Source organism: Chlorocebus sabaeus, chromosome 6 (assembly GCF_047675955.1).
Source record: "Chlorocebus sabaeus isolate Y175 chromosome 6, mChlSab1.0.hap1, whole genome shotgun sequence".
In the NCBI taxonomy this organism is placed as follows: Eukaryota; Metazoa; Chordata; class Mammalia; order Primates; family Cercopithecidae; genus Chlorocebus; species Chlorocebus sabaeus.
The window spans coordinates 12,513,245-12,531,078 of NC_132909.1; the positions used below are offsets into that span (position 1 = coordinate 12,513,245).

General features: G+C 57.2%; 2 protein-coding genes across 8 annotated transcripts in view; one reads left to right on the top strand and one right to left on the bottom strand.

The window, feature by feature from the left end:
- Positions 1-5,822, top strand: part of ERCC2 (ERCC excision repair 2, TFIIH core complex helicase subunit) — an 18,900-nt gene extending 13,078 nt beyond the window's left edge. For all 3 annotated transcript variants that reach the window (XM_073016281.1, XM_073016282.1, XM_073016283.1), the window contains 8 exons: positions 1,629-1,692; positions 2,504-2,625; positions 4,017-4,109; positions 4,193-4,265; positions 4,531-4,601; positions 4,688-4,831; positions 4,988-5,131; positions 5,595-5,822. In XM_073016281.1, coding sequence (XP_072872382.1) covers positions 1,629-1,692; positions 2,504-2,625; positions 4,017-4,109; positions 4,193-4,265; positions 4,531-4,601; positions 4,688-4,831; positions 4,988-5,131; positions 5,595-5,687 — 804 coding nt within the window. In that variant the 3' untranslated portion in view covers positions 5,688-5,822. The remainder of the gene's footprint in view (positions 1-1,628; positions 1,693-2,503; positions 2,626-4,016; positions 4,110-4,192; positions 4,266-4,530; positions 4,602-4,687; positions 4,832-4,987; positions 5,132-5,594) is intronic.
- KLC3 (kinesin light chain 3) lies at positions 5,820-16,072 on the bottom strand. 5 transcript variants are annotated; one of them, XM_007997203.3, is made up of 13 exons: positions 15,964-16,072; positions 11,054-11,319; positions 10,086-10,316; positions 9,750-9,819; positions 9,109-9,328; positions 8,538-8,625; positions 8,354-8,455; positions 7,688-7,861; positions 6,848-6,938; positions 6,733-6,770; positions 6,538-6,644; positions 6,274-6,337; positions 5,820-6,024 (listed from the first exon to the last, which is right to left on the bottom strand). In XM_007997203.3, exons 2-13 carry the CDS (start codon positions 11,309-11,311, stop codon positions 5,953-5,955), a joined length of 1,515 nt encoding a protein of 504 aa, XP_007995394.1. In that variant the 5' UTR covers positions 11,312-11,319; positions 15,964-16,072; the 3' UTR covers positions 5,820-5,952. The 5 variants fall into 5 exon arrangements, with proteins under 5 accessions (XP_007995394.1, XP_072872386.1, XP_072872387.1 ...); XM_073016285.1 differs by lacking the exon at positions 15,964-16,072 and adding an exon at positions 15,752-15,932; XM_073016286.1 differs by lacking the exon at positions 15,964-16,072 and having other exon boundaries at positions 11,102-12,078.
- Positions 16,073-17,834: the final 1,762 nt, after the last annotated feature.

The window sequence follows — 17,834 nt, forward strand, 5'->3', positions numbered from 1 at the left end:
CTTGATTCTGCTTCTGCGGGGGTACAACTCTCAAGCCTCAGTTTTCTCATCTGTGAAATGGGAATGTATCCTCCCTGATCTCCCAGGGCAGTTGAGAGGATTGAGACAACTGGGGTGAAACACTTAGGTAGCCCAGGGTCTGGCACAGGTAGGCACTTACTTAGCATCTTGGTTAACGTGGCTTTGCCAGGTACATGGTCTGGCTGTGACCCAGGTAAGTGGGCCTTCCTGTCCATCTCCATCTCTGTAACATGTGCATGTCAACATGGGCCCTCAGTCCCTTATCTGAAGTCCCGAGGCTGGTTTTTTGTTTTGAGACGGACTCTTGCTCTGCTGCCCAGGCTGGAGTGCAGTGGCACGGATCTCGGCTCACTGCAAGCTCCGCCTCCCGGGTTCCCGCCATTCTCCTGCCTCAGCCTCCCGAGTAGCTGGGACTACAGGCGCCCGCCACCTCGCCCGGCTAGGTTTTTTTGTATTTTTTTGGTAGAGACGGGGTTTCACCGTGTTAGCCAGGCTGGTCTCGATCTCCTGACCTCGTGATCCGCCCGTCTCAGCCTCCCAAAGTGCTGGGATTACAGGCTTGAGCCACCGCGCCCGGCCCCCAGATCTCGGCTTACTGCAACCTCTGCCTCCTGGATTCAAGTGATTCTCGTGCTTCAGCCTCCTGAGTAGCTGGGATTACAGGCATGTGCCACAACGCCCGGCCAAATTTTGTATTTTTAGTAGAGACAGGGTTTCACCATGTTGGCCAGGCTAGTCTCAAGTGATCTGCCCACCTGGTCCTCCCAAAGTGCTGAGATTACGGGTGTGAGCCACTGCGCGCAGCCATTTGTTTTGGAATTCAGAATTTTCCAGCCTTTAGAGACAAGGCATATGCTGTGTAGTGTGTGATGCCCCCAGTGGGGTCTGGGTGGCTCCCCCGAGTCAAACTCCTATTTTGCAGTAAAAGATTTGGAAGCATCACATTAAGGAGTAAGTCAGGCCTCTGCAGAGACTCGGGGCAGGGCAGGTTTTGCTACTTAATGAGTTTGTGCCAAACTGGAAAAAGAAATGTGTTCAGAGCTTTTGGCTTTTGGAGTTGCCTGTCAGAGGTTGTGGACCAGTGATGACCACCCACTGCATGGTGGTTGTGTGAGGTTGCCGGCTGGCGGGGATGCCCACCGGCATAGTGAGGGGTGTTCTTCGGGATCCGGCTGGCCTGGGGCCTGGGGCTGGCTAGAGGGTAGCTGCTGGTGGAGAGTGTGGACAGACTCGGGTCCAGTTCCATCTTTGCCACCTATTTGCTGTGTGACCTTGGGCAGGCAACTCACCTTTTCTGAGGCCAGGTCATTTGTGCAATGCAGATAACAGGGTAGCTGAGGGTTCATTCAGTGACATTGTGTTATAAAAAGTTTAGAGCAGACTGGGTGTGGTGGCTCACTCCTGTAATCCCAGCACTTTGGGAGGCCAAGGTGGGACAGTCGCTTGAGGCCAGATGTTCAAGACCAGACTGGGCAACATGGTGACACCCTGTCTCTATTAAAAAAAAAAAAAAAAAAGCTTAGAACAGCACCAGCAGGTGGTCAGCACTCACACGCTGGAGCAATTGCTGCTGCCTCGCTTATCATGACCTCTGTTGCTCTCTTCAGATCATCGGCCGTGGCAATGACCAGGTGGCCATCAGCTCCAAATTTGAGACTCGGGAGGATATTGGTATGCTGCCAGTGGGGCTAGTTTCTGTGGGTTCCAAGAGGGAGGTGTATCAGTCAGATGGGCTGAGTCACGCTGCTGTAACAAACATCCCTGGCCTTAGTTGCTTAGCCCAGAGCTTCCTTCTTGCCTGTGGGACACGTCCACTGTGAGCTGGTAGGGGGCCTGCCCTGTGTCTCCTCACCTGGGAACCTCCACCGCTGGGTGCATCAGAGGCAGCATGATGTGACAGGTGGGATCACAGTGGTCACAGTGCATTGTGCACTGGTTCCTAAGGGTGCTCCCCTGGAAGTGACACATGGCCTTTTTTTGAGACAGTCTTGCTCTGTTACCTAGGCTGGAGTGCAGTGGCATGATCTCAGCTCACTGCAACCTCTGTCTTGTGGGTTCAAGCAGTTCTCGTGCCTCAGCCTCCCAAGCAGCTGGGTTTATAGGCATCTGCCACCACGCCAGGCTAATTTTTGTATTTTTAGTAGAGATGGGGTTTTGTCATGTTGGCCAGGCTGGTCTCAAACTGTTGACCTCAGATGATCACCCACCTCGACCTCCCAAAGTGCTGGGATTACAGGCGTGGGCCGCTGCGCCTGACCCCTTCTGCACTGATTTCATTGGCCATGGCAAATTACATAGCCAGGTGTGACTTCAGGAAGTGGCAAGGAGGGACCTCAAACACACCTGGGAGGAGGAGGGAAGGGGATGTGTGTGAATAGCCTGACAGCCAGCCTCAGTGCGGTTTCCAGAAACTCCTAGTTTGAAGACAGAGAAGGGAGGAGGACCTGAGACAGGAGAGGGCCTAACCTCTGACTCCTCACAGCTGTGATCCGGAACTACGGGAACCTCCTGCTGGAGATGTCTGCTGTGGTCCCTGATGGCATCGTGGCCTTCTTCACCAGCTACCAGTACATGGAGAGCACCGTGGCCTCCTGGTATGAGCAGGTATGCCTGGCCACCCCCTCCCTGCACTTGCTCTCCTCAGCCCCTGGCACTACACTGCTATGTCAGCTTCATTCCTCTTACCCTCTGATGGTGACAGGTGTCCTGTGTGACAGGAGAGTGCATGTAGCATGTAGGAATGGGGTGTAAGCAGCACACACCCTATGCCCCGCCCCCAGTACATCAGGCTGAGAACGCAGACATAAGCCCCAATGTGGGCCCCTCCCTCAGAGGAGTACTCTGTGGTGGAGTCACCCCCACCTTCTAGGTTCCTTGCTCCCCTGCTGCTCTTTGGGGCTACCCCATCCCTGTGATCCTCCAGCACAGATGGCCTGGTGGGGAGGCCCAGGTAGCAGGTGTCACTCTGTAGAGGAAGGTTCTAGAGAATCAAGGCTGGACTGAGACTCAGGGCAAAGCCTCTCAAGGGTCTGCAGGAGCCCTTTCAGGGAAGCAGGCAGAGGAAGTCATGGGGCATTTTGGAAACAGGGCTCACCACAGCCAGGCCCTGGGTGGGAGGGGAGGCCACTCTGCACTTTGTGCCTCTGAGCTCACTATGGCCAGGCTCTCAGAAGTGGGTGAAAGCACTTTGGGGCGAGGTGAGTGAACTTGGCTAATCCGAGTATTGGAATGGCACTCATGGGAGGCAGGAACCTCATCCTCACAGCCAGGACCTTGGCCTTGTGCTTCAATAGGTGGCTTCCACACAGCGGAAAGGTGATCCACTCCCCACAGCCCAGGTGCCTTTCGTGTCCTATTTAAGACAACTTTGTCTTAAATACCTCAAGGTCATGAAGAGAGGCTGCTGTGTTTCCTTCTAGGAGCTTGTGGTTTTAGCTTTCACATCTAGGTCTATGAGGTACCTCAAATTCATCTTTCTATATGGTGTAAGGTAGGGGGTCAAGGTTCATTTTTTGGTTCCATTTGGAAATCCACTTGCTCCGGTAAAAGCTGTCCCCACTGAACTGCACAGGTGGCTGTGTTTCTGGACTCTCCATTTTGTCCCACTGGTCTGTGTCTGTCCTTGTACTGGCTCCACACTGTCTGTATGGTAGTGTCATATGGGAAGTCTCAGGGCAGCCTCTGATTGACTCTCCCTGCCTTACAGTCAGCCCTTCCACCAGTCGCTGGCAGGGGATGGGGTGCCCTGATTGGCCACCCCCTTGAGCCACATGCCTGCCCCACTTATCCAGCAGTGATTGGTTCCCCACCCAGATCACTAAGTTCCCCCCAAAGAAGTAAGGTTGGACAATTCCACTCTCCCTCCCCACATCTCAGATGAGCCAGCTGAGGCCCAGAGAAATAGTGATGTAGGAGAGTTGGATATAACCAGGATGGCCATACCCTGAACCCACCTTCTGCCACCCCCACCCTGACCTCCCTGGGTCCTTCCCCAGGGGATCCTTGAGAACATCCAGAGGAACAAGCTGCTCTTTATTGAGACCCAGGATGGTGCCGAAACCAGTGTCGCCCTGGAGAAGTACCAGGAGGTGGGTGTGTGAGGCCAGCGTGGAGGGGGTGGGGAGGTGGCTCCGAGGAGTGACCCAACTTGCATCTTGCCTCCCCACCTCAGGCCTGCGAGAACGGACGCGGGGCCATCCTGCTGTCAGTGGCCCGGGGTAAAGTGTCTGAGGGAATCGACTTCGGTGAGTGGACTCGCTCTTCCTCCCCAGGTGTCTTCCCAGAGCTCTCTGGAACACCTGCCTGCTCTGCTGTCTGCTCCTGCGGGGGACCACCCACCCACAGCCTGGGTGCACAGAGGGACCCTCCCCTCCCCTCTGTCCCTAGGCACCCGGCGGGAGCACACCCTCTCTCTCCCACTCAGACACAGCATCCTGGGGCGCGTGAGGCTGTCCCTGTCCCACCAGCCACACTTGTAACTCCCCTCGACCCCTCTCCTCTGCCCACCAGTGCACCACTACGGGCGGGCCGTCATCATGTTTGGCGTCCCCTACGTCTACACACAGAGTCGCATTCTCAAGGTGAGTAGCTCTGGCTCCCAGAAGTCCCAAAGTGTTAGGGCCAGGGGAGGGACGGCTCCCCAACTCCTCGTCCTTCATTTCTGCAGGCACGGCTGGAATACCTGCGGGACCAGTTCCAGATTCGTGAGAATGACTTTCTCACCTTCGATGCCATGCGCCACGCAGCCCAGTGTGTGGGTCGGGCCATCAGGGGCAAGACGGACTACGGCCTCATGGTCTTCGCCGACAAGGTTCAGGGGTGCCCCTGTGCTCCCACCCCAGCCTCCGAGAACCAGGCTATTTGACCGTGCATCTCCCAGATGGGGTGTGTCACAGGGTGGAGGGTGGCCCAGGCTCCCCAACTCGGGTCCTGACGTCCTCTCCCTCACCTGCGCTTCTGCCCACAGCGGTTTGCCCGTGGGGACAAGCGGGGGAAACTGCCCCGCTGGATCCAGGAGCACCTCACAGATGCCAACCTCAACCTGACTGTGGATGAGGGTGTCCAGGTGGCCAAGTACTTCCTGCGGCAGATGGCACAGCCCTTCCACCGGGTGAGGCCTGCATCCCCCTCCCAGCATCCTCCCAGGCTGAGCTCCTCCTCCAGAAAGGCCCCTTGGATTCTCCCCACTCCCCAGCCTGCCCTCCTGCCCTCCACAGAGAGAAGTTTATTGTGCATCTACATGCCGGGCTCTGGGGGGTAGGGAGAGATTCGAGGGGCCGCAGGTGGCCCAGGCAAGGCAGGGTGAGAGAATTTGGGGTGAGGAGGTATCAGGCATTGAGACTGTGCTGGCCTGGGGAAAGCCCGTCCTTCTTCGACTCCCTGGCTGGCTCTTCCCTCAGCGCCCTCTGATGTGGACAGGAATGGCCCGCTCTGGATTATACTGACATCTCCAAATTCAAACATCCTGGCCCTCATGTCTCAGACCCCTAATGCCGATCGGGGGCAGGTGGTCAGGGAAGTACAGCAGCTGCCTTTCTGACAGTGCCCCCCTTACTTTCGTCTGTTCTCTGCAGGAGGATCAGCTGGGCCTGTCCTTGCTCAGCCTGGAGCAGCTGGAATCAGAGGAGACACTGCAGAGGATAGAGCAGATCGCTCAGCAGCTCTGAGCAGGGTGGGCAGAGCCATAAATGATTCCTGGTGACTCCTGAGTCTTGCCTGGCCCTGGGTCCCAGCAGCTCCGAGGCTGCAGCGGGGGTGGTGCTGGAAGGTCTTATAAACTCAGGTGAGATTCCTCACTGTCACATCCACGGCCTTTAATCGCAGAAGAGGGCAGGGGGCACCTAAGAGATGATAGACCTCCCCTCGCCCCCCACCAGCCCATCCCTCCCGCACTGTTCCCGAGAAGCTGAGGCCAACACAGGTCACTGGATGTTAGCGGGGGCTCAGGTCCTGGGTGCTGGCGCTGAGGGTCCGAGGGGCCTTGTCCAGGTGCCAGCTGGGGAACTGGAGACAGGCACAGGGGATGGTTGGAGGGGAGGTGAGGGGCAGGTGCTGTGTCCAGCCTGGCAGCCAATCATCTACCCATCTCACCTCTACCCCAAGTAAAACCCATCTTTGCTCCTGTCCTGGGTCTCTTCTAACACCAACCCACCACCTGCTGAATCTGACGCCGGCCCGACCACCCTGCTTTTGCCTTATCTCTGCACCTACCCACGTGGCCCCACTCCATTTTTGACCCCAGGGTCCCCTCACCTGAGTCCCAGGAGCCCTTGGGCCATCCACATTCAGTATGTTGAGTGACATAGCTCTCTTCATTCTGCAAAGGGGGCAGCAGGGAAGAAACAAGTGAATCTAGGAGTGGCCCCCCTCCAGGAGGGAGCTTTCCAGCACAGGATTTGATCTGTGTGTATCACAGGGGAGATGGGAGCCATGGAAGGTTCTTGAGCAGGAGGGGTGGGGGGTGGGCTGTGAATTCTGCTGATGTCAGGGCTCTTTGCCGACCTGATCCACACTCACCCGGCCGCCCCCGCCGCCCCTTCGCCTCGGAGGCGGGAGACCAGCTTCTCACTTCCTCGCCGGATAGACTCGCGGATCTTAGAGAGGGAGCTGCTGCGGCGAAGGGCCTGGGGAGAGGCCAGGATGCTGCTCATATCCCTGAGCCCATGCAGTCCCCACGCCTTCCCCAGGAGCCTAAGCACAGCCCATCCTCACCTGTTCTGTGTCACCAGCTGTGCCTGTGTTGGGGGCACCTAGGGGAAAGATGGGGGACACTGAGATGGGGATGTAGAAAAGCTACTAGGAGGGAAGGCAGGGGCTCAGGGCTCACCGAGAGGGGCAGGTAGATTCTCCTTGTGGAGGATTTCTTTATACAGCTCTTCCGCTTGTTGGTACTTGTTCTGTTTCAGGTAGGCTGAGGCCTGTGGAGAAGGGAGTGTCTTGGGTGATCTTGGCTCTAGTCTGGGAACTTTTCGGACCCTAGTTCCCAACACTGCATCCAGTCCCACTTTTTTTTTTCTGTAGAGACAGGGTCTTGGTATGTTGTCCAGGCTGGTCATGAACTCCTGGCCTCAACTGATCCTCCTGCCTTGGCCTCCCAAAGTGCTGGGGTTACAGGCATGAGCCACCACGCCTGGCCCCAGTCCCACTTTCTACTGTGCTGACCTGGCCCCATCCCGCCCCTGCCTAAAGCCTTGCCCTGGGGTAGAGGGGGTTTGGAGTTCCGCCCTACCTCCTGCGTGGGGGATGGAGGGCAGGCAACCTCCTGTTTCTGAGCCTCTCTGTTCTACTTTGGGCTGGTGGCATGGCCTCTCTTCTCACATGCAAAGTAGAGCGACAGCTCCTACCTCATAGGGACACTGTAAGAACTAGTGATGTGGGGACCGAGCCTAGAGGGGAGCCGGCCACAGTGAGCTCAATAAATGTCGGCTGCTGCCATCTGTGCCTGCCAGCTTCCCCTTCACTGACTGTCCTCTGGATGCCGTGGACTCACGCATTTCCTGATTCCGTGTTCTGTGCTGAGCCAGCTCCTGTGTCTGATGGGACACTTGCTCTAAGGGCCCTGCCTCAGGGGGACCCCTCCCCATGGTGCTCACCCTGTATCCAACCAGTGGGTGCCTCCCCAGGGCAGACCCTCCACTCCGGGCCCACTCAGCCCCAGGGGCCTCACCAGGTTGTTCTTGGTCTTGGCCACGTTGGGGTCCTGGGGCCCGCCCAGGGTCTCATAGATGCTCAGGGCCCGGGCGTAGTGCCGCTCCACGTCCTCAAACTTGCCCTGGTTCTGGCACAGCAGGGCCAGGTTGTTGAGCTGCTTGGCCACATCGGGGTGGTCAGCACCCAGGACCTGGGGGCCAGGGGTCACAAGTCAGAGGGGTCATACAGGATTGGTGGGACACGTGACATCACTTCTGTATGGTGGTCACAAGTGAGGGATTACAGGGCCAAAGCAGAGTGACCTGAGAGGTTGGGGGCTGGGGCACAAGTGACACCATCGAGCGGGATTACTGAGGTCAGAGGCCATGGTGATCCAGAAACTCGCGGGGCACAAGGTGAGATGGGTAGGTCAGGGCTGGGCTTGTGCCAGTGGCCATGAGGGGTTGGAAAGGCTGTGGCGGGACCTAGTTGGGGGGTGGCGTGTGAGGTAAGGCGAGAGGTCAGAGTCAGGGTCAAGACCAAACTGGGATCTCAGAAGGTCGAGGGTGATGGGTTGGGCTCCAATTGGGGTCTCCTGGTACCAAACGCAAGGGGCCCAAGGATCAGGGTCGCGATGTAAGTGCTCAGGATCCATGGAGAGGGCTACAAGGGGTTCCTCGGGGTTGGGTAAGGGGGATGGGACCTTCTCTCGGATCTCCAAAGCGCGCTGGCACAGGGGCTCTGCCTCCCGGTAGCGCCCGCGCTTCCCATAGAGGACAGCCAAGTTGTTGAGCGTGGCAGCCACCTGTGGGGTTGGGGACACAGGTCAGGGATGGGCAGGGATAGGCAGGCACGGCCCCACTTCGTCTCCCTGGGGCCCCACTCACCGCAGGGTGCTCAGGGCCCAGCGTCTGCTCCCGGATCTGCAGGGCATCATGGAGGAGGTCTGTGGCTTCTTTGTACTTGTTCTGGTCCCTGCGGGGAAGCCCAGGGGTGGCGGGGGTTGGCCGGGGTTGGGGCAGCTGCAGCCACAGGGGCTGGGCTGATCCTGGCAGGTCCAGGGAACCTGGCTGAACCAAGCATGGCTAGCACCCTTTGGGGGCCTTTTGGGGGCCCTTCCATACCTTCCAATTCTCTAACACCAGGCCCTGTATCCCCAGACCTCTGCCAAGCCTCTAACCACCCCAGTGCTCTTGCCTGCTCTGTTGGGGTCCCTGGTGTCTGTGCTCTGACTCCTCTCTGCCTGGCTCAGTGCCCCCCCCCACCCGCCAGATCCCTGGCCCACTCCCTCTTTGCCGTTCTTATAGCAGGAGCCTTCCCCTTTTCCATTCTGGCTGTCCCCTGCTCTGACCTCCCCCGGTGCTCCATGGTGGCAGAGGGGGCACCAGGGTCCCTCCACTTGCACCCAATGGGTCCCTGCCGTTCCTGCCCCCTGCCATGGCCGGCCGCAGCTCTCACCGGTACACCAGCGCCAGGATGTTGAGCATGGTGGCCACGTCAGGGTGGCAGTGGCCCGAGCTGCGCTCCAGGTCCTCCAAGGCCTGGCGGCACAGGGGCACCGCCACCTCATACCGGCCCTGCCCCGCATACTGGATCACAAGGTTATGCAGGGTCCGAAGGCGGGCAGGGATCTCATAGCCACCCTGCTGAGCTGCTGCTGCTCCTGCGGCCTCAGGACCTGGGTGGGGCAGGGTGGGCTCTGGGTCACTGCAAGCCTCCTAAGCCTCCTGCCCTCCATCCTCGCACGAGGAGACACACCCCAGACTGCCTCACTGGCCCCTGGGACTATGGGCCCCCGTGTTAACTTCTGAGATTGGAGTCACTAGCATCTAACCAGCTGGTGGGATGCATCCTGGCCTCGGGACAGGTACATGGCGGCCCACCTGCCCTGCAAGATGTGAATACAGGGCCTGCCGGGCTCATGGCAGCTACCCTGTCTTCGCAGTTCCCGGCCTCACCTGCTCATTGTCACATTCAGGGTCCTCCTGACCCTGCCCTCACCTCCCCATCCCTGTTCAGAGACTTTGGGGTCCTGCAGCTCAGAGCCCGCTCCCCACCCTGGCCCGCCATCATCTGTGGCATGTACTCCCGACACCCACCTTTCCTCTCCTCCTCCTCGCTGGGGAACAAGGAGGCCAGGCTATCTCGGCGAGGCGGGGACTCAGACTGCTGCAGGGACAGGAAAGTGGGGGGCCGGGGGAGTGGGGGCTTGTTTCAGAGACTGGAGCCCCGCATCTATCTCGGGGTTTGAGGGAGGTGGTGATCATGAGCGTCAGGAGCCCCTTGGGGGACTGGCGAGGCCCGGGGGCTTCGGGGAACAGCTAGTGGGGGCGTCTGCGGAAGTTCTGGTGGGTCTGGGGGCTCTGTGGAGGGTCTGGGGAACTGTGGGGCTCTGTGAAGGGCCCGGCACCCCCACCTTGCCCTGCCCATGGCACCTGGGTCTCTGTGGGCGGGTCGTACTGTCGCAGCTGCCCCAGGAACTCCAGGTGGCGCTTTTCCTCCTCTAACTGGGCCACGGCCTCCTCGCTGGCCCGAAGCCGCCGCTGTGTCTCCTCCAGTTCCTCCCGCAGCCACACGTTCTCCTGGGCCAGCCGCCGGGCCTGCGATCGCAGCCGCTGCTTCTCTGCCTCCAGTGCACCCACATGTGCAGACAAGGCCAGCAGCACCTGCCCAGAGTGGGGGTCCCAAGTCGAGGTTGGTTCCTACCCTGCCAGACAGCCTCTGACCCAGCCCAGACCTCGAATCAGGCCGCTGCACCCCACTACTATGCACAACACCCCCAGATTCTGCAGAGACTCCACCAGCATGGCTCCAGTGCCCTCAGAGGCTCTGAGCGGCCCCTCTGATTTCACCCCCGAAGTTGCCCTAGGACCCACAGTTTACTGAAGAATGCCATCTGGTTCAGGGGTCCCTGTCACATACAAGGACCCCCTAGAACTGCCAAGGGACTCCATCTCTGGCCTGGAGCCTCACCTTCCCAGGCCTCGTTCCCCTAGGCTTCCGCCTGCCCCAGATGTGCCTTTCTGCCATACTTTTGTTGTTTTTTCAAATAGTCTCTGTCACCCAGACTGGAGTGGAATGGCACTATCTCCACTCACTGCAACCTCCACCTCCCAGTTTCAAGTGATTCTCATGCCTCAGCCTCCCGAGTAGCTGGGATTACAGGAGCCCTCATGCCCAGCTCATTTTTGTATTTTTAGTAGAGATTCGGTTTTGCCATGTTGGTCAGGCTGGTCTTGAACTCCTGACTTCAAGTGATCTGCCCATCTCAGCCTCCCAAAGTGTGCCCCTCAGCAATAGTGAACCCCTCTCCCAGTCCCCTGCATACCTGTCCCCCTCATACCTGGTCCTCCCTCCGCCCTCAGTTTATCCTCTCCCAGTTCCCCACCTGGCCCCCTCATACCTGGGCCTCGCCCAGCCCCAGCTCGATGGCCTCCAGCGAGTGGCTCACCACCTGCTGCTTTTCCTCCAGCATCTCCAAGCCAGTCGCTGGGCCCTGTCCCGCCAGGGCCTCTGCCAGGTGCCCAGCCAGGCCACGGTGCTCTGCCCGCAGCGCCTCTAGCCCCTGGACCACTTGCCGTGTCTGCCGTACCAGCTCCTCAGGGCTCAGGCGCTCTGGGCCCAGCCCCGCACTTCCGGGAGCTGCCACCTGCACAGACATTGCTGCTCCTGGGGTGCAATGGTGAGGGGTTTGGGAAATCATTGCCCAGGCCAGTCAGTTGGCCCCCACCCTCTATTCCCATAATGGCCATCAGGACCCCTAACTTCTCCCCATCTTGGCTCTTCCCTGCTCCACCCATCCTGGCCAGCCCTCTGCCTCCACACCCTCTCCATCCCAGTCTCCACACCCATCCCAGCCAGCTCTCATCTGGAACAGTCTAGTCTACCTTCGTCTGTCCTCCCAACCCAGGGTTCTGCCCGGAGGACAGTTCCCAAATCCTATGTGTAATTAACCAAGAGAAGGCAAACAGCTAGCCTGGGCTCCCCCATTTGCTCTCAGCTCACCTGGCCAGCCTTCCCCACCCCAAGGCCCCTGGATCCCCTGGCCCAGAGCTCCCGACCTGGGACCAGAGGCACCCTCCTCTGCCAGACGAGTGGGGCGGGGCGTGTGGAGGCGGCAGCCTCTGCGTGAGCTCATTCTTAGGGTGTTTTTGTTGGGAACCAGTCAGACCACTGGGGGTGGGTGGGGTGGGTGGGGTGGGAGGAGAGGGCTGAGGGGCCAGGGCCCGTGGAAGCCCAAGAGGCCTCTAGGCTGGGGGGAGTGAGGACGGGGCCATGTGTTGGCTCCCAGGCAGCAGATGGACCCTGGGGGAACAGGGGCTCTGCCCTCCTCCATCAGACAGGCTCAGCCAGCCCAGGGCCTGTCGGGACACACGTGTGATAGGTGTGGTCCAGGGATGTCACACTGGCCATGTGACAGCTGAGAGTCTGAAGCCCAGCTCATCATGGGCGGGGCCCCCCCTCTATGGGACTTCATGTGGTTGTATGTGGGTGACAAAGTCACAGAAACTTAGCTGGTGGTGACCCTGGGGTCCTCACAGACACACAAACACACTCCTCAGAAACACACCTCACACACCCGCACCCTCCCTTCTTAAAGACACAATGCAACATACACATTTTCCTCTCCAAAATACAATTTGACACACACACGCACTCTCCCTTCTCTCCAATACAACATGGGGCCAGGTGTAGCGGCTCACGCCTGTAATCCCAGCACTTTGGGAGGCCGAGGCGGGCAGATGACTTGAGGCCAGGAGTTTGAGACTAGCCTGGCCAACATGGTGAAACCCCGTCTCTACTAAAAATACAAAAAAAAAAAAAAATTAACCAGGGTGGTGGCACATGCCTGTAGTCCCAGCTACTTGGGAGGCTGAGACAGAAGAATTGCTTGAACCCGGGAGGCGGAGGTTGCAGGAAGCCAAGGTCATGCCACTGCAATCCAGCCTGGGCAACAGAGTGAGACTCCATTAAAAAAAAAAATACAAAAAAAAACCACGATACACACACGCACCCTCCCAGAAATACAGTGACACATACACACACACTTCCTCATTAGGAACACAATGTAGCTGGGCATGGTGGCTCAAGCCTGTAATCCCAGCACTTTGGGAGGCCAAGACAGGCGGATCACGAGGTCAGGAGATCGAGACCATCCTGACTAACATGGTGAAACCCCGTCTCTACTAAAAAATACAAAAAACTAGCGGGGCGAGGTGGCAGGCGCCTGTAGTCCCAGCTACTTGGGAGGCTGAGCCAGGAGAATGGTGTGAACCCGGGAGGCGGAGCTTGCAGTGAGCTGAGATCCGGCCACTGTACTCCAGCCTGGGCGACAGAGCGAGACTCCGTCTCAAAAAAAAAAAAAAAAAAAGAAACACAATGTAGGCCAGGTGCGGTGGCTCACACCCGTACTCCCAGCACTTTGGGATTTTGGTTGAGGCAAGAGGATCAACTGAGCCCAAGAGTTCAAGACCAGCCTGGGAAACATAGTGAGACCCCGTCTCTATAAAAAAAATAAAAATAAAAAAATTAGCCAGGTGTGGTGGTGGTGTTCCTGGAGGCTGAGGTAGAAGGATTGCTTGAACCCAGGAGGTTGAAGGTGCAGTGAGCCATGATAGCGCCACTGCACTCAGCCTGGGCGAGAGAGTAAGACCCAGTCTAGAAAAAAGGAAAGGGAAGGGAAGGGGGAAGGGGAAAGGGGAAAGGGGAAAGGGAAGGGGAAGGGAAAAGGAAAAGGAAAAGGAAAAGGAAAGACAACATAATATACATTCATCTCTTAGAAATAACAACACGTACTCACTTCTATTAAATATACAACTCAATACAAACACCTACATTTTCCTTTTAGAAATACAACCTAAGACAACACACCGACTCAGGCGCACACATACACTATTCTTTCAAAAACAATCTGTACACACTCCCCTTTTGCAAATCCCACCTAACACACAGGTATATTCTCTTAGAAATAAAAGCCAAGCCCGGGCGCAGTGGCTCACGCCTGTGATCCCAGCACTTTGGGAGGCCGAGGTGGGTGGATCAGTTGAGGTCAGGAGTTTGAGACCAGCCTGGCCAACATGGTGAAACCCCGGCTCTACTAAAAATATAAAAGTAGCCAGGCATAGTGTTATGCATCTGTAGTCCCAGCTACTCAGGAGGCTGAGGCACGAGAATCCCTTGAACCCAAGAGGCAGAGGTTGCAGTGAGCCAAGATCACACCACCACACTCCAGTCTGGGCAACAGAGCGAGACTCCGTCTAAAAAAAAAAAGAAAAAGCCAACCCACGCAGAAACTAACTCTGTCTCTCCCACTCCCCAAATCACTCACATTCAGACCATCTCCTTGTACTTGACCGTGACACTCATTGTCCCCCGAACTCATACAACCCAACTCCCCACAATGTGCCCAACGCACCTTCAGATGCACACACTCCCAGGATTCACTGTGGATCCCTGGCCAGTTTCCCCACTTCCTCTTCCTCCCCCTCCAGGCCTGGCCAGCAGGGACTCCCACACCCACACGCCATGCACTCATGAATACTTGCATTCAGTAGGAACAGAGAGCTGTGAATATGCGTAGAGGGATGCCACATTCTCACACTCTTCACTCGAGCCACTGCATCCACCATAGGCAGCCCAGCGGTTTCTGCACAGGTTGCACACGCACGATCACATAAAGCGTCCTGTACATTTTGTGCACCACAGACTTGATCATTTTTTAAAAAACTAAACTATGCCTAGCTCATTTTTGTTTTTTTGTAGAGACAGGGTATCACCATATTTCCCAGGCTAGTCTAGGACTCCTGGGTTCAAGCAATCCCCTCGCCTCAGCCTTCCAAAGTGTTGAGATTACAGGTATGAGCCACTGCACCCGGCCAATCTGTGTGCATGTGTATGTCACACCATAGCTAGTCTCACACCTCACTCACAAACATCATGAATGGTTGAACTCACAACCACACAGGCTCATCAAGAATCATCCTGACAACCACAACCACTCTTCACACAATTTTGCCGATGTAACAACCTCCCTCCATAACCTCAGACACAGCCTGACACACACCACTCCACAGCCAGATGGACAACCACAGCAAGCAACACGGCTTCAGCACAGCCATCCGGCACTCGGGCTGTGTCCCAGACACATAGCAGCTCCCACCCTCACACAGAGCCCTGGGTGCAAAACCGCACAGCTGATAATCATAGGCACAGTCCCACACACCGATCCCTGGTGCTGACCCCCTTTTCCATCAGGTCATCTGCTCAGAGGAGCACCCCACCTAAATGTCCACATCTCCACTCCCATCTCCCACACTACACAGCCCCACAACAAACTCTCCATTGCACACCACTGCCAGCCACGGCATCAATGCAGGTCACACACCCTCCAGTTCCTCTCTCTACACACACACAGCTTTACACACCTCCACACCTCAGTCATCCAACCCCGAGGTTCCACACACACTGTCCCATGAAACAGTCCCACTTCTGGACACAGTTCCGCCCAGCCCCATACATCATCAGTGACAATCAAAAGTCAATCATAGTCACCTGTCACTGATCCAGTGCCACACACTGTCCACCACACACACACACCCCCCAACAGGCAGAAAGACAACCACAGCTGCACAACTTCTTGGTCAACATTCACACCTAATCCTACAACCAGTTCCACTCCCTGCCACACACACAGCCACACACATGCACATCAGGCCAAGCAGAAAGTTGACTACAGTCGCACTCACTCTTGGTCATAGACATAAAGTGCCACTGACAATCCGATTCTACACACACACCATTCCCATCAGAGGTCGCCCACGTTTTCACATTGCTGAAGGTGTCACATCGTACACACGGTCGCATCACAGGGTTACACGGAGGACAGTCGCTTTCACCCTCATATCCACAGCCTGACACACTCTCTTGCACACACACAAAGCCTCACACACAGGCAGGCAGGAGGCTCCCATCGTGGCCCAGCCCCGCAAACCGCACCACCTTACCCCGGCCGGCCCGGCCCCGCGCACCAGGCTCACCCGCCGTCACAAGGGCCCCCTCCTCCCTCCCTCCCCCTAGGCCCCGCCCCGTCCTCGCTGTTTACCTGCGCCTGGGTGGTGGGCGCGCGGCCCCAGCCAGGCCTCCAGACCCCGGAGAGCCCCAGGACGGGGCAGGGGGCATCTGGGAGCCCCAAGGCCCTTCCCCGTCGCAGGACAAGCGGGCCCAGGGTTGCCCCAGGCCCCATCCTCACCCTTCGCTCCCGCCCCCCATCATCGCGGCTCTCCGAGAGTCCCGCGCCCCACTCCCGGCGCCCACCTGACCGCGGGCGGCTCCAGGCCCCGCTTCACCCCACTGCGCTCGGTCGCGTCCCGCAGGCCAGGCACGCCCCGCCGCTCCCGCTGCGCCGGGCGTCTGGGACCGTGGGCGGCTCCTCCGAGGGGCGGGGCGGCTGGGAGCCACGCCCCCGCAGGTGAGCCGGCCACGCCCACCGCCCGCGGGAAGTTCAGCCTCGTGGCTGCGGCCCCGCGGGAATGGCAGAACTTCGCACGCGGAGCTGGTAACCTCCAGGGCACCTCGAATCAGGGTGATTGCAGCGCAGGGGCCTTGGCGAAGCTAAAACCTTGGAAACTTTAGATCCCAGACCGGTGGCTTTCTTGCAGTGCCTGCCGCGGAGCCTTTTCCTTGTTTGTGTCACCTGCTTCGATCTCTCTTCCCACAGATCTCATCGTCTTTAGGTCTCTTCTCAAAGGCCACCTCCTCCAGCAAGCCTTCCCTGATTGCCCCCTTCTAAATGGCACCCTTCCACTAAAACATTACATACTCCTCTTGATTTTGTTCACAAAACTTTTCAGGGCCTAAAATTTTTTTATTTTTTTTATTGAGAGGGAGTCTCGCTCTGTCACCCAGGCTGGAGTGCAGTGGTGCGATCTTGGCTCACTGCAACCTCCGCCTCCCAAGTTCAAGCGATTCTCCCATCTCAGCCAGCTGAGTAGCTGGGACTACAGTTGTCCACCACCACGCCTGGCTACTTTTTATATTTTTAGTAGAGATGGGGTTTCACCACGTCGGCCCAGGTTCGTCTCGAATTCCCGACCTCAAGTGATCCTCCCGCCTCGGCCTCCCAAAGTGCTGGGATTACAGGTGTGAGCCACCGCCCCCGGCCCCTAAAGTTATTTTATATAGGCCTGGCGCGGTGGCTCAAGCCTGTAATCCCAGCACTTTGGGAGGCCGAGACGGGCGGATCACGAGGTCAGGAGATCGAAACCATCCTGGCTAACCCGGTGAAACCCCGTCTCTACTAAAAAATACAAAAAACTAGCCGGGCGAGGTGGCGGGCACCTGTAGTCCCAGCTACTCGGGAGGCTGAGGCAGGAGAATGGCGAGAACCCGGGAGGCGGAGCTTGCAGTGAGCTGAGATCCGGCCACTGCACTCCAGCCTGGGCGACAGAGCGAGACTCCGTCTCAAAAAAAAAAAAAAAAGAAAGAAATCTAAAGTTATTATATATAATATATATCACATCATTATGTTATATAATATACATTACGTTATTGGTAAGAGAATGTGATATCTAATAATTGGGCTCGGGGTTCAAATCTGATTCTGGCACTCACTCGCTGTGCAGGCCTTGGGCGAGTAACTTAACCTCTCTGTGCCTCAGTTTCCCTAGTCAATAAAATGGAAATAGTCTAAGGCTTTGAGAATTGAACGTCAACTAATACAGGGACAGTACTTTTTTTTTTTTTTTTTTTTTTTTTTGAGACGGAGTCTCGCTCTGTCGCCCAGGCTGGAGTACCATGGCGCTATCTTGGCTCACTGCAACCTCCGCCTCCCAGGTTCAAGTCATTCTCCTGTTTCAGCCTCCCGAGTAGCTGGGATTATAGGCACCCACCATCATGCCCAGCTAATTTTTGTATTTTTAGTAGAGACTCGGTTTCGCCATGTTAGCCAGGCTGATCGTGAACTCCTGATCTTAGGTGATCCGCCCACCTCGGCCTCCCAAAGTGGTGGAATTACAGGCGTGAGCCACCGCGCCCAGCTAGGACAGTGCTTTTATCAGGGCCTCGCACATAGAAAGTACTTAGTAAATACTTGCTACTGACTGTATATTTATCCTCTAGAATGTCAGCTCTGAGGGCAGGGCTCTATATTGTCACCACTGTATCTTCAGCAAGAGCCTGGCGCAAAG